General features: G+C 39.2%; 1 protein-coding gene across 2 annotated transcripts in view; it reads right to left on the minus strand.

The window, feature by feature from the left end:
* Nucleotides 1–23,760, minus strand: part of SBNO1 (strawberry notch homolog 1) — a 70,015-nt gene that overhangs the window by 35,052 nt on the left and 11,203 nt on the right. For both annotated transcript variants that reach the window (XM_060193232.1, XM_060193231.1), the window contains exons 2-13: nt 23,207–23,338; nt 22,641–22,745; nt 21,337–21,649; nt 14,138–14,238; nt 11,153–11,249; nt 8,461–8,621; nt 5,898–6,031; nt 5,621–5,711; nt 2,804–2,965; nt 1,271–1,406; nt 332–437; nt 46–199 (exon numbers count right to left, since the gene is read on the minus strand). In XM_060193232.1, coding sequence (XP_060049215.1) covers nt 46–199; nt 332–437; nt 1,271–1,406; nt 2,804–2,965; nt 5,621–5,711; nt 5,898–6,031; nt 8,461–8,621; nt 11,153–11,249; nt 14,138–14,238; nt 21,337–21,649; nt 22,641–22,745; nt 23,207–23,338 — 1,692 coding nt within the window. The remainder of the gene's footprint in view (nt 1–45; nt 200–331; nt 438–1,270; nt 1,407–2,803; nt 2,966–5,620; nt 5,712–5,897; nt 6,032–8,460; nt 8,622–11,152; nt 11,250–14,137; nt 14,239–21,336; nt 21,650–22,640; nt 22,746–23,206; nt 23,339–23,760) is intronic.

A 23,760-nucleotide genomic window follows, 5' to 3' on the forward strand; every position in this document is an offset into this window, starting at 1 on the left:
TATTAATGAGGATGCTAAACATAATACAAACTTAAAAATTCTCACCAGCTTGACTGCTTTGTTATACATTTTAACATAGCTCTGAGAAAGAAGAACTTCTTCAATCTTGAAGGTCACTCCAGTAAAGCTCAGCTGCCGAGCAATGTACATTCCTCTAAGTTTCATATCCATAGCAACTATTTCCATGGCACCAACACCTCTGAATAAAATTAAAACACAGAGTAGCTATCATTAAATATAGCAGGACTTTAATATACGTGAAAAAGGTTAGCAATAACACATCTTTTAGAATTCTACTGAAACAAATAATGTGCACTGCAAATTGCATTACCTCCTTTCTACTGCTTGAATAAAATCACTGAATTCTCTAAATGGAGTTCCCTCACCCCATATTCCAAGACGGTTCATATAGGCCATGTTTCGTGGTTCAGAAGCACCTGAAAGTCCCAAAATAAAACATTGTAGCTAAAAAAAACACAAACCTGTATGTTCATTTTTTTCTTTTTTTCTGTAGCTACCAGTATATGCTCTATTATGACTGCGACTGAAAATCTAGTTTCCTTCCACCACCATAAAACCAATCCCTATTGTGGTCTGGGAGATGGCGCAGTGGATAAAGCACTGGATTTTCAACCATGAGGTCCCAAAGTTCAATCCCCAGCAGCACATATACCAGAGTGATGTCTAGATCTTCCTCTCTCTGCGTATTTTTATTAATAAATTCTTTATAAAAAATAGATCCCTATTACTGATGTCCAGTTCCTAAGCTTCTTTCCCCTTATTAACTTATTCTCTGCCTATACATTTACTTTGCTTTTTTCTTTTTTTTTGCCTCCAGGATTATTGCTGGGGCTAGGTGCCTACACTATGAATCCACTGCGCCTGGAAGCCATTTTTTCCACATTTTGTTGAGGTTGTTAGACTTGTAATTGGATAAGACAGAAAGAAATCGAAGGGAAGACCTGCTTCACGGCTTGTGAAGAAACGCCCTCCCCTAGCCCTACCCTCACACGTGGAACCGGGGGCTTGAACCAGGATCCTTATGTGGGTTCTTGTGCTTTGTGTCATGTTCGTTTAACTCCCTGCACCACCACCCAAGCTCCCATTTACTTTTATTTTTCACTAGAGCAGTCAATGCTAAGCTCTGATTTAGGATGGTATGGGGGAATTAAATGTAGAACTTGAGTGCCAGGCATGAAAGCCTTTTGCATAACCATTAAGCTAGCTCCTCTACCCAACATATGTATCTTTTAAATAAATCACGACTCACCTGTGGCACTAGCATAAACAACTCTGGCTTTTGGCAATTTGTTCTGAAGCTCTAAAACTGCTAAACCTGTCTTGGTTGGCTTTGAAGAACCAACAGGACATAAGTTTTTTGCTTTATGACATTCATCAAAAACTATCTATAAGGAAGGAGTTAAGGAATAAATCACATTAGTTAGTACCAAGTGTCTCCTAATTCTCAAGAGTTTTTGTTTATTTCTGAAGCCTTGGAAAGGTTCCCAGGTAGCAGTCTTGCAGTAAAATTCAAGATAATTTCAGAAGGGATGCTGCTGATAATATACCCTTGAACATTAACTTTTGTTTTTCTTTTTGGCATCCGGGGTTATCACTGGGGCTTGGTGACAGCACTATGAATCCACTTGAAGGCCATTTTCCCCCCTTCATTTTATAGGATAAGACTGAGAAATTAAGAGCGGGAGAAAAAGATAAAGAGAGGGAGAGAGACACATACCTGCAAACCTGCTTTATTGCTTGTGAACAGACTCCTGCAGATGGGGAGCCGATGGCCTGAACTGGGATCCTTGTGTTTAATACTATGTATAATTAACCCAATGTACTACTGTCCATCCCCCTGAACACTGTCTTTTTTTTTCCGCCCCCACCCACAGCTGCACATTGTTTTCAAAAGGAACATATATATACCTTCCTTTTTTGTCATACCAACACAATTTGTCTATTGTTCACTTTTCCTTTAGTGTTACAAATATGAATTCAGCTCTCTTATATGTCTCTTCATTTCTCACCCAGATACTCTTTATGACTTCAGAAGAATGCATAAAATGTACCATTATTCACCAGAGGCAGAGAAATTATTAATCTAAACAGAAGGGAGTAATGATCCCCAATGTGACAAATTCTGTAAATTGATGCAAGATTGGTAGTGAACTCAATCAACATTTCAAAGCATCCTGATTCAAAGATCCTGATGCAGAATAGTAAAGTGTAAGTGAGAGCAAGTAAGGTTGGCCATCACTTTCATTACACTATACACCATCATCTTTTCGGGAACTTTACTAATATGCAATGTGCTTCTCCTACCCATATCAATATCAATATCAATATATATATATATATTTATTTATTTTCCATTTTGTTGCTCTTGTTATTTTATTGTAATAGTTGTTATTGATGTCATCAATGTTGGACAAGACAGAAAGAAATAGAGAGAGGAGGGGGGAAGACAGGCGCAGAGAAAGACCAACACCTGCAGACCTGCTTCACCGCCTGTGAGGAGACTCCCCTGCAGGTGGGGAGCCGGGGGCTGGAACCAAGATCCTTAGGCTAGCGACAGCTTCACTTAACCCGCTGCGTTACCTCCCGACTCCCGTAATATATTTTTCTAAACCAGGTAAAAAAAAAACAAAAAAGCTACAAAAGTAGCTACAAACTTTATGATGCCCTTGTAGTTTACATAAACATTAATACTCTGCTCACAGTAATTTATGCTCTCACACAATTCCTGTTATCCTTAAGTTACCTTCAGTGTCAACATATAAACATTTGTTACAAAGGATACAACTCCATCAAAGTCATCACCACACCAATGCAGAAGTTGCTTTAATCGGGTTTTATATTTACCACCAGATTGACTCTCACCAATAAGGGAAGAGTAGGTAGCAAATATAACACCCTTTTTCACGCTCCCATTATGTTTTGAAGAAATTTTTCCATATTTAAACTGGAAAAGAAAAGAATATGGTTTAGTCCATATATCTTTATTTTCTGATGTAGCTGTATCACCCAAACTTTTACTACAGAAAACCAAGGTTTCTGGTTTCCTCCAGCACTGCATCATTATCTGGAGGAAAAAATTATAATTAGTAAGTACCTTTTCAAATAGACTGACATTGTAAAACATTTCCACACACATTTTATGTTCCATGTTTTGAAATAGTAAAAATTATGACACATTACCTTTAATCAACTATAACACCTAATCAATAAAATCACTGCTGAGTAGAATATTAAATCAACATAAGACTCATAGAATATAGATTTATATTTACTTATTCTCAGTGTTATCAGGAAGGTATTCTGCTGGTCTGCCTTTTCAAAAATTTTAGTACCAGTAAGTGGCATATATAGGTCAATTAAAAATTTCCAGATGGTGGCCCAGTGTTAAGAATTCTAAATTTTGGGAGTCGGGCGGTAGCACATCGGGTTAAGCGCACGTGGCGCAAAGCTGTAAGGACCTGCATTAGGATTCTGGTTCGAGCCCCCGACTCCTCACCTGCAGGGGAGTCGCTTCACAGGTGGTGAAGCAGGTCTGCAGGTGTCTGTCTTTCTTTCCCCCTCTGTCTTCCCCTCCTCTCTCCATTTCTCTCTGTACTATCCAATAACGACGACATCAATAATAACTACAACAATAAAACAACAAGGGCAACAAAAGGGAAAAAAAAAAAAAGAATTCTAAATTTGCGTGGTCCGGGAGGTGGCACAGTGATAAAGCTTTGGACTCTCAAGCATGAGGTCCCGAGATCGATGCCGGCAGCGCATGTGCCAGAGCAATGTCTTGCTTCTTTCTCTCTCCTCCTATCTTTCCCTTAAATAAATAAAATCTTCAAAAATATATATTTGATTTAAAAAAAAAAAAGAATTCTAAATTTGGGAATCGGACAGTAGCACAACAGGTTATGTGCACGTGATGTGAAGTGCAAGGACCAGCATATGGATTCAGGTTCGAGCCCCTGGCTCCCCACCAGCAGGGGAGTCACTTCACAAGTGGTGAAGAGGTCTGTAGGTGTCTTTCTTCCCCCTCCCCCATCCAACAATGATGACATCAGCAACAACAACAATAAAAACAAGGGCAACACAAGGGAAAATAAATAAATTAAAAAAAATTTTTTTAATCTTTTAAAAATTCTAAATTTGTGGGCTGGGTGACGATGCATCTTATTTAGTGCACATGCTACAATGTGCAAGATTAAAGTCGCTGCCCCCCTGTCTACGACTGGTCAAGCAGTGTTGCAGATCTCTGTCTCTACCACCCCTTTCCCTCTCTATTTCTGGCTGTCTCTAGACAATAAATAAAGATAATTTTAAAAATTAAAAAAAAAAAAAACCTAAACGTTTTCCGGTTCGAGCCCCTGGCTCCCCACCTGCAGGGTAGTTGCTTCACAGGCAGTGAAGCAGGTCTGTAGGTGTCTATCTTTCTCTCCTTATCTCTACCATCCCCTCCTCTCTCCATTTCTGTCCTATCCAACGACATCAATAATAACTAAAACAATAAAACAAGGGCAACAAAAGGGAATAAGTAAATATATTTTTTTAAAAATCTAAACTTGCAAACATGAGTCTGATCTCAGCACTGCATGTGCTGATGGTAGTGATGGAGTATTAGTATAATTTCACTTATTAAACAAAACAATTAAAAATTATTTTGTGAAGACAGATTCTAGTCACATTAAAATGTGCTTCATACATCTAGATATAAATGCTTCTACCTTATTCAATCAGTTTTTTTTCTTCTTTTAGTAAAGGCACATATAAGCTGCAGTTTATAGGTTTTAGGGACTGAACCTGCCAAATAATTTTTAATATAAACACAGGGAGTGGACTTACAAGTCTATTGGATATATAGCCATCCCCCAGAGTCCACTAGACACTGGATCCAGGATCTTACCAAGGATCCAAAAACCCATAGATTCTCAAATATGTTGCATTAAATAACACCCAGCATAATGCAAATGCTTTGTAAATGTTGTCATCCCAAAGAAGTTTTCTTTCATGGGGGGAGGTACCAGAACATCACATGCTATGTGAGGAATTGAACCTGAGACGTCAAGTTTGTAAGTCCTGTACTCTACCTACTGAACTATTTCCCTAGCCACTGTACTTGGGGATAGGGGAGGCATATACTGATTTAATACAGACATATGATTACTGTATGCCTACTTTCACAATAGGGTTTTTCCAACAGCAGTTGGTTGAATATGAGAATGAGGAACTCAGGTAGAGAGGACACATGTACAAATATCTAAATAAAAAGAATTGTCTATACGCTACAACTGGGAGGCTACACTGTTGACACAGCTTTATTACTCTGCAACAATATACCCACAAAAAAGTTACTTCAACAATAGAAAATGTAACACTGAAAAGTGAGCAAATAAACCGCCTAACAAGGATAAGTCTTCATTTACCAGCATATAAATGTAGCTGCCATAGTACTACTGCAAAATACTTCACAAAGCAACAGTGGCTCCAGTTCACTGTGCTTTTTATGAAATTCATTTAATTCTCACAATTCAATGAAGTTGAATCTATTATTCTCCCACCTCATAGGTCTGTGAATATTTATTTGAAGAATCAAATGTATAAAAAACTTTTATACCTTATTTAATGAATGAACCAGAATGTTTTTGGCCCCAATATCCCTCAAATCTCTTTCTGCATCATACTTTAAATCATTTGAAACACTGAACCTGCAAAATAAAAAATAAATAAATAAATGCAAATTCCATTCTAGCAATGTGCATGAATAAATAAAACCAAGCTTTGACACTTCAACAAGAAAAAATGTACCTACTTATTAAAACCTATCCCCACATCGGAAGTGATCATTCACAGATGAAAGCTTACAAAGCTGTTTTTTTTTTTTTTGCACTTACCATAATGCTCTTTTTCTACTCAATAAATAATTCTCATAGATGATTCCTGCTATTGTCCTTCCTTTTCCTACACCAGCACCATCACCTATCAAAAATCCAGCTCGATCTCCATTAGGGAGAAATGTTTCATGTTGCTGAAAAAGAAAAAGGTAGTAACTGATTTTTATCAGCCTTTTGTACTTTGTTTTAGGACAATACTAATTTGACCTACTTTTATGTAAATGACATACTATTTGGCTAGGTATGAATACTTTCTACCCAAGTACTTGGTTTTCTTTCCTATTACCAGGTAACTTAGGGTTAATCAGAATAACCCTATCCTCCATACGTATAACCTGAACTGGAATTGGCGTATTGCACCGGTGCACGCGTAGAATACACGACCAAGAAGGGTGACATAAGACCTAGTAGGGGTTGTATTGTTATAAGGAAAACTGATAAATGTTATGCATGTACAAACTATTGTATTTACTGTCAATTGTAAAACATTAGTTCCCCAATAAATAAAAAAGAGAATAACCCTATCCTCAATGTCAAGTGCTAGCACAAATACAAACAACACACAAATGAGAAATAATTGGTTACTGACCACTGATTTGAGACTCACAAAAAAAGGGGAGACAGGGAGTTGGGCGGTGGCGCAGTGGGTTAAGCGCATGTGGCGCAAAACGCAGGGACCGGCGTAAGGATCCCGGTTCGAGCCCCCAGCTCCCCACCTACAGGGGAGTCGCTTCACGGGCGGTGAAGCAGGTCTGCAGGTGTCTATCTTTCTCTCCCCTCTCTCTCTGTCTTCCCCTCCTCTCTCCATTTCTCTCTGTCCTATCCAACAACAAAGCAACGTCAACAATGGCAATAATAACCGCAACAAGGCTGCAACAACTAGGGCAACAAAAAGGGGGAAAAATGGCCTCAAAAGGGAGACACTCTCGTCACTCATGAAGCTTTCCTAGAGCAACTGCTCCCAAGCAGTTGCTGGGGGCTTGAATCAAGGTGGCACACAAAGCAAACTGCAGTCTCTACTTGGTTGAACAATCTCCCAGCTAGAGACTCCAATATATATATATATATATATATATATATATATATATATATATATATATATATTCCCTCCAGGTTATTGCTGGGGCTCAGTGCGTGCACTATGAATTCACTGCTCCTAGAGGCCATTTTCCCCCCCTTTTGTTGCCCTTGTTGTTATAGCATTGTTGTGGTTATTATTGTTGTTGATGAGATAATTTTGTTTGTTGTTGGATAGGACAGAGAGAAATGGAGAGAGTTGGGGAAGACAGAAGGGGGAGAGAAAGTCACCTGCAGACTTGCTTCACTGCTTGTGAAGCAACTCCCCTGCAGGTGGGGAGCCCGGGGCTTGAACCTGAGTCCTTTTACACCGGACCTTGCACTTTGCGCCACGTGTGCTTAACCGCTGCGCTACTGCCCGACCCGAGACTCACAGTATTTTAGGAGCACAACTCAGGGGTAGATAGCATAATGGTTATGCAAACAGACTCAAGCTTGAGGCTTAGTCAAGTCCCAAGTTCAATTCCCTGCACCACCATAAGCCAGAACTGAGCAGTGCTGTGGTAAAAAAAAAAAAAAAAAAAGCACAACAATTCCAGAAATAACTTAGTCACTCTCAAACACTGCTGTCTATCCAGTTTTTTCTTACTTTGAGGCATAAAAGATTATAAAGCTAGATTATAAGATAATTCATATACACCAAGCATAGCAGTTGCTCTGGTGTCTAGACTTCTCCTTCTACATTTTTTGGGGAGTCGCTTCACAAGCTGAGAAGCAGGTCTGCAGGTGTCTACCTTTCTCTCCTCCTCTCTACATTTCTCTCAGTTCTATCCAACAACGAAGACAAGAATAACTACAACAATAAAACAACAAGGACAACAAAAGGGGATAAATATATTTTTTTAATTATATAAATTCTACATTTTTCTTACTTTTGCTTTTCCTTCCTTCAGGGATAAGTACAAATGCAAATAAATCCCCAAGACCATAAATTCTGCAGTCGAATATCCCACATTTGGGAACTCTGCAGGGTCAGCACATCTGACATCAGTAACGAAAGGGAATAAATAAATAAATATTAAAAAGACAAAAACAAGGTCTGGCTGGAGTAGTGGCTCTGCCTGTGGACTCAGAGACAGAGTTTTCAGGTTCAAAACCTGTACTTCCCAGAAGCCGGTGATTCACTGGGGGGGGGGGGGGGCCCTTTTTAAGGAGTCGGGCAGTAGCGCAATGGGCTAGGCACAGGTGGCAAAAAACACAAGGACTGGAGTAAGGATCCTGGTTTGAGCCCACGGCTCCCCATCTGCAGGGGAGTTGCTTCAAAGGCGGTGATGCAGGTCTGCAGGTGTCTTATCTTTCTCTCCCCCGTCTTCCCCTCCTCTCTCCATTTCTCTCTGTCCTATCCAACAATGACATCAACAACAACAATAACTACAACAATATAACAAGGGCAACAAAAGAGAATAAATATTTTTTAAAATTAAAGATAAAAAACTTAAAAAAAAAACCAAACCCAAGCATATACAGTTATGAAACTATCGCTTACCTGTGCTGCATATGTAATTGCCTCAAGCTGTAGTGCTGACAACCAGCCATTATCGATGGTTTCTTCAGAAATTGATGTTTTGTACCAAACATCGGGTGGATTAACACTGGATAAAGAACTAGTTTCCACTACAGCATCTGGATGACGAAGTCCAATTTTTACTAAAAGAGAATTTAAAAAAATATTACAGCTTAATTACTTATTAACACTTCCACTCTTATAAAATATCGCAATATTTTTCATTCTAAGTATTTCAGTTTAGATGCATATTTGCAAAACTTCAGTACAATTTTATAGCCACTGTTCCGATGAGCAAATTTGCCTTACAGGTCAAGATATAATAATGGTTATGCAAAAATGTTTTTTTTTTCCCTTTCAACAGAGCACTGCTCAGCTCTGGTTTATGGTGGTGCTGGAGATTAAACCAGGCATCTTTGATGCTTCAAGAATGAAAATTTTTGGGAGTCGGGCTGTAGCGCAGCGGGTTAAGCGCAGGTGGCGCAAAGCACAAGGACCGGCATAAGGATCCCGGTTCGAACCCCGGCTCCCCACCTGCAGGGGAGTCGCTTCACACGCGGTGAAGCAGGTCTACAGGTGTCTATCTTTCTCTCCTCCTCTCTGTCTTTCCCTCCTCTCTCCATTTCTCTCTGTCCTATCCAACAACGACAACAACAATAACTACAACAATAAAACAACAAAGGCAACAAAAGGGAATAAATAAATGAAATATTAAAAAAAAAAGAATGAAAATTTTTTTGCATAACCATTATGCTATCTCCCCAGCACCAAAGTCTTACATGTCTGAGGATTCAAAGTCCCAGAATCAATGCCCAGTACCACGATAAGTGGGAGAATCATGCTATGGTTATAAAAATAGGGGGGAAGAGGAAAGAGCAAAGTCAAAATGAATCTTAAAGTTTTTTAAAATCTTGGTTATAAAAAAATCACGGGGGTCGGGCAGTGGCGCAGTGGGTTAAGCGCATGTGGCGCAAAGCACACATAAGGATCCCGGTTCAAGCCCCCGGCTCCCCACCTGCAGGGGAGTCACTTCACAGGCGGTGAAGCAGGTCTGCAGGTGTCTATCTTTCTCTCCCCCTCTCTGTCTTCCCCCCTCTCCATTTCTTTCTGTCCTATCCAACAATGAACAACATCATCAATGGCAATAATAACCGCAACGAGGCTACAACAACAAGGGCAACAAAAAGGGGGGGAAAAATGGCCTCCAGGAGCAATGGATTCATGGCGCAGGCACCGAGCCCAGCAATAACCCTGGAGGGAAAAAAAAAAATCTGGATTGGACAGGAGTAGATAGCATAATGGTTATGCAAAGAGTCTCTCATGCCTGAGGAAGTCCCAGGTTCAATCCATTAGCCAAAACTGAGCAGTAATCTGGTTAAAAAAAAAAATTTCAGTTTAGCATCTAGGAGGTGACACACAGTGTACACAGTGTTGGGAAATCTCAGGTATAAGGTCCTATCAATCCCTAGCACTTTATGTGCCACAGTAATGCTCTGGTTCTCTTATGTATGCCTTTCTCATTAATAATAATTACATATATAATTTGGATTCATGGGCCTGGCCATGGCACATCTGAGTGCACATAACATGAGCAAGGTCCTGGGTTTAAGCCCCAGGTCCCTACATGCAGAGGGAAAGCTTCACAAGCAGTGAGGCTGGGCTGCAGGTGTCTTTCATCCTCTCCCTATCTTCCCCCATCCTCTCCAACTTCTGTCTCTCCTATCAAGTAAAAAGAAAAAAGAAAAAAAAAATTCAAACCAAGTTTTAAGCTTATGTAAAGGGGGGAAATCCACAGAAAAATCCAACAGCTACTTTAGAACATTTGCAGCTTAAAAAGCACAACCTCACTTGTCAAACCCTGAGGCACCCAGCACTGATAACTTCTTGTAGATGGCGCAAGCGGAAAAGTATTTAAGTTCAAGAACTCTTCCATGTAGTAGGGGTAAATAGCATAATGGTTATGCAAAGAGATTCTACTGCCTTAGGCAGGTTAAATCCCCTGCACAATAAACAAGAGTTGAGCACTGCTCTGGTTAAAAAAATGGGGGGGTAACAGATTGAATGTCTCAAGCTTTTTAATGTATAGACTTCAGTTCTGAGTATATATTCCTTTTTTTTAATAAAAAGATCTTTTATTATCTTTATTTATTTATTGGATAGACAGTCAGAAATCAAGGAGGGGAATAATAGGGAGGGAGACAGAGAGAGACCTACAACCACTCGAAAAGCTGTTCCCCTGCAGATGGGGACTGGGGACTCGAATCCAGGTCCTTGTACATATACAATGTGCTCAACCATGTGTGCTATCACCTGGACTCTGTATATTACTTATAAAATAAATAAATTAGAATAAAAACAGGGAGTCAGGCAATAGCACAGCAGGTTAAGCATGCAGGTGCAAAGCGCAAGGACTGGCATAAGGATCCCAATTCGAACTCCGGCTGCCCACCTGCAGGGGAGTCGCTTCATAAGTGGTGAAGCAGGTCTGCAGCTGTCTTTCTCTCCCCCTCCATCTTCCTTTCCTCTCTCTATTTCTCTCTGTCCTATCCAACAATGACCACAACAATACTAACAACTATAAACATAGAAAACAAAAGGGGAAAAATATTTTTAAAATAAATTAAATAAAAAACAAACTCATACATCTTTCAATTTGACAAACCCCTAAACATACATTTTATTGGCATATACTCTGCATAAGTTTCTGCATGACCCATTTCTTCCTCCTCCTCTTCTTCTGGTTCATCTTCTTCTTTCACAACAGGGACCTTCTATAACAAAGAGAGAACACAATCAATTCCGAGTCTAGTGGCTAGAGGCCTAATCAGTGAATAGCAAAATTTCTGGGCCTGACAGATATGCATTTATCAAGGGGAGGACAGGTCTTACCATGCATGACAGCCCTACATTTAAGCCCTGGCTCATGAGGACACCACAGGTTTTAACAGGAGGGATATCTTCAAGGTGTGGTAGAAAGATGTTGTGCTATCTTTCTCTACCCTTTTTATCTTTCCTTCCCTCTGTCTACAAAAAAAAAAGCGACAAATATTAGCCTGTGGTCATTGAAAGTGGTGGTGGTAGGTAGGCAAGGTGAGTTTCTAGGTTTATTTTTCCATCTTAACTGTGTATGGCATAATAAACATTTTTTTTCCTTCCTTACTTTTTTTTCTCTTTTTGTCTCCAGAGTTATTGCTGGAGCTCGGTGTCTGCATTAGGAATCCACTGCTCCTGGAGGCTCTTTTTTCCCTTTTGTGTACTGCTGTTGTTATTATTGTTGATGGATAGGACAGAGAGAAACCAAGAGAAGACAGGAAGACAGAGAGGGGATGAGAAAGATAGACACCTGCAGACCTGCTTCATCACCTATGAAGCAACCCTCCTGCAGATGGGGAGTTGGGGGCTCGAACCAGGATCCGAGCTGGTCCTTGGGCTTTGTGTCATGTGCGCTTAACCCAATGTGCTACCGCCCGGCCCCCAAATGTTTTATTTCTATACGAAGACCTACAATGTTCATTTCTGAAAACATGACTTGCCACTGTTAACTCTCTAAAATCTGGGTCACACTTTGTGGTTTCCCTGCTTATCCACTAATGAACAGACAATTCATGACCAGCTTTGATTCTTAACACAAACTGGATCACCAAATGGTTCAAGTCACTATCAGTCATATTATTTTCCCTTTCAATACTGCCACTATATACTTTCTGATGTCAGATTTCCCTTTCACCTCAGTCCTATCTATTCATTTCAATTCTGGGACTAAAAAGAGCAAGGAATATGAGAAAAAGCAGGCTGGGCAGTGGTGCACTTTATCATACACAAGAACCCAGGTTCAAGCCCCCAGCCCCCACCTGCAGACGGAAAGCTATACAAGCAGTAAAGCAGTGCTGACGTCTGTCTCCCCTTTCCCTCTCATTATCTCTTATGTCCTATCAAATTAAATAAAAAAATATTAATGGAGGAGTCGGGCGGTAGCGCAGCGGGATAAGAGCACATGGCGCAAAGCGCAAGGACTAGCATAAGGATCCTGGTTCAAGCTCCTGGCTCCCCACCTGCTGCAGGGGAGTCACTTCACAGGCAGTGAAGCAGGTCTGCAGGTGTCTATCTTTCTATCTCCTTCTCTGTCTTCCCCTCCTCTCTCCATTTCTCTCTGTCCTATCCAACAATGAGAACAATAACTACAACAATAAAACAACAAAGCAATAAAAGGGAATAATTATTAGAAAAAATATATTAATGTACAGAGGTATATAGTACAATGGTTATGCAAAGACTCTCATGCCTGGGGTTCTGAAGTCTCATGTTTGACGCCATGCACCACCATAAGCCAGAGCTAAGCAGAGCTCTGGTTATAAATAATAATTTTAAGTGGTCATAATAATAAAAAAAAGTAGAAAAAAAGCTCAGCTGGTAGAGTGCATTACTTGCATGTCTGATTCTACACTCAATAACCAGCACTTCATGAACAAAGGAGAGTCCTGATTTCTATCTCATGTGAATTATTTCATATGAAATAAGTTAAATAAATCATGACCCAAAAGATGGTACAGAAGATAAAGTGTTCGACTCTCACTCTAAAATATAAAGTCCTACACTGGATCCTTGGAATCACATGTACCAGAGTGATATTCTGGTTCTCTCTTCCAGTTACACAGATAACGAAGTCTAAAATCTTGAATGGGGGGGGAATTCAGTATTACATTAATACTACTTAGGAGTGTGTGTGTGTATGTGAATTTGTATATCAAATATGTTAAGTTTTAATCATCTTATTTATTAACATCTCTTTTTTAAAAAAAACTAATTTCCATTTTGTTACCCTTATTGTTGTAGCCTTGTTGTGGTTATTATTGTTGTTGTTGATGTCATTCGTTGTTGGATAGGACAGAGAGAAATGGAGAGAGGAGGGGAAGACAGAGAAGGAGATAGAAAGATAGACACCTGCAGACCTGCTTCACTGCCTGTGAAGCGACTCCCCTGCAGGTGAGGAGCGGGGCTCGAACCAGGATCCTTATGCTAGTCCTTGCACTTTGCACCACGTGCGCTTAACATGCTGCGCTACTGCCCGACTCCCTATTAATGTGTTTCTATATCTAATGCTTACTCAGTTATTTATTTTTTATATTTATTTTCCCTTTTGTTGCCCTGGTTGTTTTTCACTATTGTTGTAGTTACTGTTGTTGTTATTGATGTCGTCGTTGTTAGAAAGGACAGAGAAATGGAGAGAGATGGGGAAGAAAGAGAGGGGGAGAGAAAGACAGACACCTGCAGACCTGCTTCACCACGTGTGAAGTGACCTTCTTGCAGGTGAGGAGCCAGGGGCTCGAACCAGGATCCTTACGCCAGTCCTTGCTTACTAAGTTATTAATGTAGTTGAACAGACTGCCCCCTTCACTCAAAATTAGTTTCTGTTGGGTTGTTTTAGAGTACCTTAAATTAAGTATACTTTATTTTTTTAACATTTATTTTTTAGAGATAGGGAAGTTGAGAGGGGAGGGAGAAGGTGGAGTGACCGTTAGCATTCTACTACTTAACCATTCTTGATGCTTCCTCTCTGCAAATAGAGACCAGGGGACTTGAACCTGGGTCCATGTGCAAAGTAAATCAGGTAAGCACATTTTTAAAGCCTCAAAGATCGTATATATCTTTGGAAACTCACCATAGTTGGGGAAAAACTCCTCATCTTCATGTCATTTATCCATATTCTTGCTACTTCTTTATTAGAAGATTCTTTCTTTACTGCACCATTGCTTACATCAGCTGATGGGGGAAATGGATATACATTTTAGAAGATATTTTCATTTTTCGCCCTATACCTCTTAAACAAAATTCAATAAAGGTCCACTCCACAAATGAAAGAATAATCAACTTATCACCAAAATTAAAACCAGGAATAAAAACATTCAAAGCTACTTACCTTTATAATGGTAAAAAAGACACATGCACTTAATTTCTTTTTTCCATTATTCACTGAATAAGTAAATGGAAAGGTAAGTATGTGCACAGGAATAATGGAAATAATTTATCAAAAACACATCTTAACAAGGAACCCTGACTATTTCAATATAAATATCAAGAGTATGGAGTGAATAAAGAATTTGAAAAAATTGTAATCAGAAATGCAGGAACAACAAATGAGAATATGGAAGAAAATACTAATTATCTCATGGTTATTAGAGAGCTGAAAGCTGAAATCGCTGAGCTAAGAATGCAACTAGCTGAACAAGCAAAAACAGTATCAGAGCAGGGCAACAAAATAGATGAACTCCAGAAAACAGTAGAGGGCAAAGAGAATAGAATCTATGAGGCTGAAGACAGAATTAGCAAGATTGAGGATGAATTAGAGACAACTAAAAAAGAAGTAAGAGATCTCAAAAGGAAATTAAGAGATGCTGAAAACAACAACAGAGTCCTATGAGATGACTTCAAAAGAAACAATATACACATTATTGGCATACCAGAGGAAGAAAGAGAAGGAGAGGAAGAAAGCATTTTCCAGGCCATAATAGCTGAAAACTTCTCTAGTCTAGACAACATCAAAGACATAAAAATTCAAGAAGCCCAGAGGGTCCCAAAAAGAATTAACCCAGACCTAAAGACACCAAGACATATCATACTTAGAATGGAAAGGAATAAGGATAAAGAAAGGATCCTCAAGGCTGCAAGAGAAAAAACAAAGAGTCACCTACAAAGGAAAACCCATAAGATTAGCAGCAGACTTCTCCATACAAACACTACAGGCCAGAAGAGAATGGCAAGATATCTATCGAGTGCTCAATGAGAAAGGCTTTCAGCCAAGAATACTATATCCTGCTAGACTGTCATTCAGACTAGATGGAAGCATCAAAACCTTCTCAGAGACAAGCAACAGTTGAAGGAATCAACCATCACCAAGTCTGCCCTGAAAGAAGTTCTGAAAGGTCTCCTATAAACAACCAGACCACCACAAATAGGACATATATCAAAACACTCTAAAACTCTACAAGAATGGCGTTAAAATATCTTCAATCTTTGATATCAATAAATGTCAATGGCCTGAATTCACCTATTAAAAGACACAGAGTAGGAAGATGGATCAGAAAACACAACCCAACAATATGCTGTCTACAGGAAACCCACCTAACTCAACAAGACAAACACAGACTTAAAGTGAAAGGATGGAAAACTATCATACAAGCCAATGGCCCGCAAAAAAGGGCAGGAACAGCTATTCTCATATCTGACATGATAGACTTTAAAATAGATAAGATTAAAAAAGATAGGAATGGACACTACTTAATGCTCAGAGGATCAGTCAATCAAGAGGACTTTATAATCATTAACATCTATGTACCCAATGAGAAGCCATCTAAATACACCAAAGTTCTACTGAAAGAGCTACAGCAATATATTAACAGTCACACAATCATAGTAGGGGACTTCAACACCCCACTCTCTCAACTTGACAGATCATCCAGGCAGAAAATCAATAAAGACATAAGGGAGCTAAATGAAGAGATAGATAAACTAGAACTATTGGACATTTTCAGAGTAATTCATCCCAAGAAACTGGAATACACATTTTAGTCAAACCCACATGGGTCATTCTCAAGGATAGACCGTATGTTAGGCCACAAAGACAGCATCAGCCAATTCAAGAGCATTGAAATCATCCCAAGCAACTTCTCAGACCACAGTGGAATTAAACTAACACTTAACAATCAACAAAAGATTAGTAACAGTGCCAAAATGTGGAAGCTCAACAGTACACTTCTTAACAACTTCTGGGTCAAAGAAGAAATCAAGGAAGAAATCAAAATGTTTCGAGACTTCAATGAAAATGAAGACACAAGCTATCAAAATATTTGGGAGACAGCTAAAGCAGTCCTAAGAGGGAAGTTCATAGCTATACAAGCACACATTAGGAAACAAGAAAAAGCACAAATAAACAGCCTGATTGCACATCTTAAAGACCTAGAAGAAGAACAACAAAGGAACCCTAAAGCAACCAGAAGGACAGAAATCACTAAAGTTAGGGAAGAAATAAATAACACTGAGAATAGGAAAACCATACAATAGATCAATGAAAGTAAATGTTGGTTCTTCGAAAGAGTAAACAAAATCGACAAACCTTTAGCCAGACTCACAAAACAAAAAGGGGAGAAGACCCAAATAAATCGGATAGTAAATGAAAGAGGAGAAATCACAACAGACACTGCAGAAATTCAACATATCATGTGAGGCTTCTATGAACAACTATATGCCACCAAGCTAGAGAACCTGGAAGAAATGGATGATTTGGTAGATACCTACCAACTTCCAAAACTAAGTAAAGAGGAAGTGGATAACATGAACAGGCCCATCACAGCCAATGAAATTGAAACAGTTATCAAAATTCTCCCCAAAAATAAAAGTCCTGGACCAGATGGTTTTACACATGAATTCTACAAAACCTTCAAAGAAGAACTAATACCTCTACTTTTAAAAGTCTTCCAGAAGATTGAAGACACGGGAATACTCCCTGCCAGCTTCTATGAAGCCAACATCCACCCTGATACCAAAAGCAGACAGGGACACAACCAAAAAGGAAAACTACAGACCAATATCTCTGATGAATACAGATGCTAAAATATTGAACAAAATTCTAGCCAACTGGATACAGCAGTATATCAAAAAGATTGTTCATCATGACCATGTGGGGTTTATCCCAGGCATGCAAGGTTGGTTTAATATACGTAAATCAATCAATGTGATCCACCACATCAACAAAAGCAAGACCAAAAAACACATGGTCATATCAATAGATGCAGAGAAAGCCTTTGACAAAATACAACATCCCTTTATGATCAAAACACTACAAAAAATGGGAATAGATGGAAAATTCCTGAAGATAGTGGAGAGTGGAGTCTATAGATAGCAAACCTACAGCCAACATCATACTCAATGGTGAATAACTGGAAGCATTTCCACTCAGATCAGGTACTAGATAGGGATGCCCACTATCACCATTACTATTCAACATAGTGTTGGAAGTTCTTGCCATAGCAAATCAGGCAGGAGCAAGGAATTAAAGGCATACAGATTGGAAGAGAAGAAGTCAAACTCTCCTTATTTGCAGATGACATGATAGTATACATGGAAAAACCTAAGGAATCCAGCAAGAAGCTTTTGGAAATCATCAGGCAATACAGTAAGGTGTCAGGCTATAAAATTAACATTCAAAAGTCAGTGGCATTCCTCTATGCAAACACTAAGTTAGAAGAAATTGAAATCCAGAAATCAGTTCCTTTTACTATAGCAACAAAAAACAATAAAATATCTAGGAGTAAACCTAACCAAAGAAGTGAAAACACTTGTATACTGAAAATTATGAGTCACTACTCAAAGAAATTGAAAAAGACACAAAGAAGTAGAAAGATATTCCATGTTCATGGGTTGGAAGAATTAACATCATCAAAATGAATATATTACCCAGAGCCATCTACAAATTTAATGCTATCCCCCCGTCAAGATCCCAAGCACATTTTTTGGGAGAATAGAAAAAATGCTACAAATGTTTATCTAGAACCAGAAAAGACCTAGAATTGCCACAACAATCTTGAGAAAAAAGAACAGAACTGGAGGCATCACACTCCCAGATCTGAAACTGTATTATAGGGCCATTGTCATCAAAACTGCTTGGTACTGGAACATGAATAGACACACTGACCAGCGGAATAGAATTGAGATCCCAGAAATGAGGCCCCACACCTATGGACATCTAATCTTTGACAAAGGGGCCCAGACTATTACATGGGGAAAGCAGAGTCTCTTCAACAAATGGTGTTGGAAACAATGGGTTGAAACATGCAGAAGAATGAAACTGAATCACTGTATTTCACCAAATACAAAAGTAAATTCCAAGTGGATCAAGGACTTGGAAGTTAGACCACAAACTATCAAATACTTAGAGGAAAATATTGGCAGAACTCTTTTCTGCATAGATTTTAAAGACATTTTCAATGAAACGAATCCAATTACAAAGAAGACTAAGGCAAGTATAAACCTATGGGACTACATCAAATTAAAAAGCTTCTTCACAGCAAAAGAAACCACTACCCAAACCAAGAGACCCCTCACAGAATGGAAGAAGATCTTTACATGCCATACATCAGATAAGAGTTTAATAACCAACATATATAAAGAGCTTGCCAGACTCAACAAGATAACAAATAACCCCATCCAAAAATGGGGGGAGGACTTGGACAGAATATTCACCACAGAAGAGATCCAAAAGGCCGAGAAACACATGAAAAAATGCTCCAAGTCTCTGTCAGAGAAATGCAAATAAAGACAACAACGAGATACCACTTCACTACTGTGAGAATGTCATACATCAGAAAAGGTAACAGCAGCAAAACACTGCTGGTGGGAATGTCAACTGGTCCAACCTCTGTGGAGACCAGTCTGGAGAACTCTCAGAAGGCTAGAAATGGACCTACCCTATGACCCTGCAATTCCTCTCCTGGGGATATATCCTAAAAAACTCAACACATCCATCCAAAAAGATCTGTGTACATATATGTTCTTGGCAGCACAATTTGTAATAGCCAAAACCTGGAAGCAACCCAGGTGTCCAACAACAGATGAGTGGCTGAGCAAGTTGTGGTATATATACACAATGGAATACTACTCAGCTGTAAAATATGGTGACTTCACCGTTTTCAGCCCATCTTGGATGGACCTTGAAAAAATCATGTTGAGTGAAATAAGTCAGAAACAGAAGGATGAATATGGGATGATCTCACTCTCAGGCAGAAGTTGAAAAACAAGATCAGAAAAGAAAACACAAGTAGAACCTGAAATGGAATTGGCATATTGCACCCAAGTAAAAGACTCTGGGGTGGGTGGGTGGGTGGGGAGAATACAGGTCCATGAAAGATGATGAATGACATAGTGGGGGTTGTATTGTTAAATGGGAATCTGGGGAATGTTATGCATGTAGAAACTATTGTATTTACTGTTGAATGTAAAACATTAATTCCTGGGAGTCGGGCAGTAGTGCAGCGTTAAGCGCAGGTGGCGCAAAGCACAAGGACCGGCATAAGGATCCCGGTTCGAACCCCGGCTCCCCACCTGCAGGGGAGTTGCTTCACAGGTGGTGAAGCAGGTCTGCAGGTGTCTATCTTTCTCTCCTCCTCTCTGTCTTCCCCTCCTCTCTCCATTTCTCTCTGTCCTATCCAACAACGACAACAACAATAATAACTACAACAATAAAACAAGGGCAACAAAAGGGAATAAATAAAATAAACATTAAAAAATTAAAAAACCATTAATTCCCCAATAAAGAAATAAATTATTAAAAAAAGGCAATAAATAAATAAATAAATAATAAAAAAATATTTAACTGCAAAAAAAAAAAAAGTACCACTCTATAAGAACAGGTGGCTCAAAGTGAAAGTACTGGGGCATAAGTATCCCGGTTCAAGCCCCCAGCTACCCACCTGCAGAGGAGTTGCTTCACAAGTGGGTGAAGCAGGTCTGCGGTGTCTTTCTCTCCCCCTCCTCTCTCCATTAATGTCTGTCCTACCCAACAATGATGACATCAATTACAACAATAATAACTACAATAAAAAAAAACACCAAGGCAACAAAAGAAAATAAATATCATGTGGGGAGCCAGGGGCTCAAACCGGGATCGTTAAGCTCGTCCTTGCGCTTTGCACCATGTGCGCTTAACCTGCTGTGCTACCGCCAGACTCCCTCTTTTAATATTTTTATTTATTTATTATTAGATAAAGACAGAGAAATTGAGAGGGGAGGGAAAATAGAAATGGGTGAGAGACAGACACCTCCATCTCATGAAGCTCTCCCCCTGCAGGGGGGAACCTGGGGCTTAAACCCAGGTCCTTTGTGCACTGTGATGTGAGCCAGAGGCTCAAACTGGTATCCTTACACCTTGCGCTTTGCACCATGTGCGCTTATCCTGCTGCGCTACCGCCAAGACCCCGCCTTTCTCTTTTGAAGCCTGCCTCTACATAAAAAGAAAACGGGCAGGAGATAGCTTACCCAGCACAGTATACATTTTTACCTGATCGAGGAATGTACAAATCCTGAGACTTACATAGGGCCACGTTGCCAAGAGCAGTGGGTGGTGTTATTTCTCTCCCACCCTCTATTGAGATAAAAGGAGAGAAAATCTCGTGCAGTGGAATCATACAGGAAAAAAGTTCCAGTAGTGAAGTACTTTGATATTTCTCTCTCTCATGGCCAAAGAAAACTATACATGGCAAAGTCCCAGGTTCAATCCCCTGCACCACTGTTGATGAGAACTGAGCAGTGCTCTCATAAAAAGTTTTTTTTTCTTTTCAACAATAAACAAGGGCAACAAAGGGATAAATATTTTAAAATTATAGTATATATTTGTGTGTATGTAATATACATATATTATAACAAATGTGTGTGTATGTTTTAAAAGAAATTTTTTAAAAATTGATTGCCATAAGCAGTGAGGACACTGACAGACAAGATACTACAGCAAAGTTTCAATTCAAACTCTCACCATAAGGAAGGTCTAAGAACCATCAATAACTGTACATCCAAAAGTCTGCTCAAATGCAGAATCTAGGGCCCTATCGAAAACCTCTCCTGAATCAGATTTTAGCTTCAAATAACATTGTCAGGTGACTCAGAAATAAGTTTGAGATTTTTGTTGTTTCCCCATTGATTTTAACTAATGTTCAATTATATGTAAAACTGAGGTCTCAGGTTATCATTCTACAGTCATGCAGGCACTACTTCCTTTCAAGTTCAGTACTTTTAACATTAGAGAAAGTCCTTAAAACACAATGGCATCTTTCTAAAATTACACAGTTAATACTGAAAACAGAGAAAACTTACTAGCTGCTGTTGCAACCGGCTGAGCAATATTAGCTGGTGGCTTCAATTTCATAAGTTCGTTCAGGCTGCTATTTTTCAGTAGATCCTTTAGTTGAACTTGGTCTTTTGAAGGTGCAGAGGTCACAGCATTTCGGACTACTGGTGCTGACACTGAAGGGCGTGTGTTTGCAGTAGTCTGGATAAACTTTGTTAAAGTGATGGTTTGCCTGTTTGTTGTTACAGGTGGAGTTTTGGTCATTACAATTGTAGATCCCAAGGTCGGAAGCTGATTTATTTGATTTAGCACGAAAGTTGTAGTAGATGGAGGCTGTGGCTAGAAAAGAGTACCATATAGGTCATACCACTAGAAAATGCTTTATTCTGTGATGTGGGGAATACTGTATGTTTTCTAAAAAAAAGAAAAGAAAAAAAATCTGAAACTGACTTTTGGCAGCCAGTAATATGGTGCCACAAGTAGAATGTCAGACAAGCAAGTTTTCTTAGCCCCTCCACCTCCAGGGTTATCGCCGAGGCTTGGTGCCTGCACTCCAAATCCACTGCTCCTAAAGGCTATTTTCCTCATTTTTTTTTTTTTTGCCGGTTGTTACCCTTGTTGTCATTATTATTCCTGTTGTCATTGCTGTTATTGTTGTTGGATAGGACAAGAGAGAAATTGAGAGAGGACGGGAATACAGAGGGGGAAAGAAAGATAAACACCTGCAGACCTGCTTCACAGGCCGTGAAGTTACTTCCCTGCAGGTGGTGAGTTGGGGGCTCGAATCAGGATCCTTACGCCAGTCCGTTAGCTTTACACTTATGTGTTCTTAACCCGCTGCGTTACAGCCCAACCCCCTATTTTTTCCAGTTCATCATTACTTCAGAGATTTTTCTATGATCTGCAATAAATATACCTCCAAATTTTCTCATTGTATCCTAGTCATCTGATAATCACCATGAAGAAGAGTATAGGGTCAGGTGGTGGCACACCTGGTTGAGTGCAAGGACTGGGGTTTTAGCCCCTGGTGACCACCGCAGGGCAGAAGCTTTGCAAGTGGTATAGCAGCACTGTAGGTTTCTCTTTCTCTCCCTCTTGACTTCTCATCCAATAAACAAAGATGATTTTTTTTTTTAACTAGAGCACTGCTCAGCTCTGGCTTATGGTGATGTGGGGGGATTGAACCTGGGACTTGACGCCAGAGTGATGTTTGTTTCTCTCTCTTCCTATCTTTCTCGTCAATAAATTAAAAAATAATAAATTATTCAAAATCCTCTTACTACAACCCTCAATTATTTTAGCAATAATGCTCAATGTAAATCACTCTTACCCTAACATTCAGTAGTGTAGGTGTAGATACCGTCTCTGGTTCATGTTTCACAGAAACAGCCACTTCAGTCTCCAATCCCAGTTCTAATACACTAAGTGGCACTGACTGAAAATAAAGAAATAAAGAACATCAGTGAATTTCATTTCAAGAATAAGAGATGTATTGATTTTTTTAACACTTTATCTTTTTTTTAGATTAAGCTTTACATGCAAACAGAATGTAAAATCACTTATACTAAATTTAAAATTACAATCTTTGCAAATACATCTTCACAACAGTATGTTAACACTGAAATTTAAGTTTTACTTTCAAATAAAATGTATAATGAAATTTATATCAAAAGTACATAAACAACTTTTATGCGATGAATAAGCCCCACAAAAACCCCTGAACGACTAATCTCTCCAACATATTTATTAAAGCAGAAAAATCTTGATTTCCTCCCTAATAAATGAAAACCAATTCTCAGCATTAAAACAATATTCACATGCCTAGTTAAAGTTAAGGCTTAATAATACTTATTTCTGTAATTGGAAATTAAAGTCTAGAAAAATGTAAACTCTCACCTGCTGAACTGAAGGGGTAGGTGTTGGAGATGCAAGTCCAGCATCTCCAGCATCAATATCAAAGAGATCATTTGGACTGATTCCACTCTCACTCAAAGCAGCAAGGAGTAAATCTTGCCCTGGCTCCACCATCTTTAAAAAAGAAATATTAAATATTAGCAAAAGAACCTTAAAATGAGAACCAAGTCTTCTAAATATAAACCAAAATTTCTTATAGGACTCATTCACTTAGTATTAATAAAGAACTCTCTTTAAAAAAACTATGGACAGGGATAGGTAGCATAATGGTTATGCCAAGAGACTCATGCCTGAGGCTCCAAAGTCCCAGATTCAATCCCCCTTACTGAGCAATGCTGTGGTATTAAAAAAAGAAATGTTTTACTTAGAGAGAAAGGCAGTCCAGGAAGTGGTGCAAAAAAGCATCAGACTCTCAAGCATGAGTGCCTGAGTTTGATGCCCAGTAGCACATGTACCAGAGTAATGTTTGGCCCTTTCTCCTATTACCTTTCTCATTAATGAATAAAATATTGAGAGAAAAAAACTCGAACACTGTA

This window comes from Erinaceus europaeus, chromosome 6 (genome assembly GCF_950295315.1).
Source record: "Erinaceus europaeus chromosome 6, mEriEur2.1, whole genome shotgun sequence".
NCBI lineage: Eukaryota > Metazoa > Chordata > Mammalia > Eulipotyphla > Erinaceidae > Erinaceus > Erinaceus europaeus.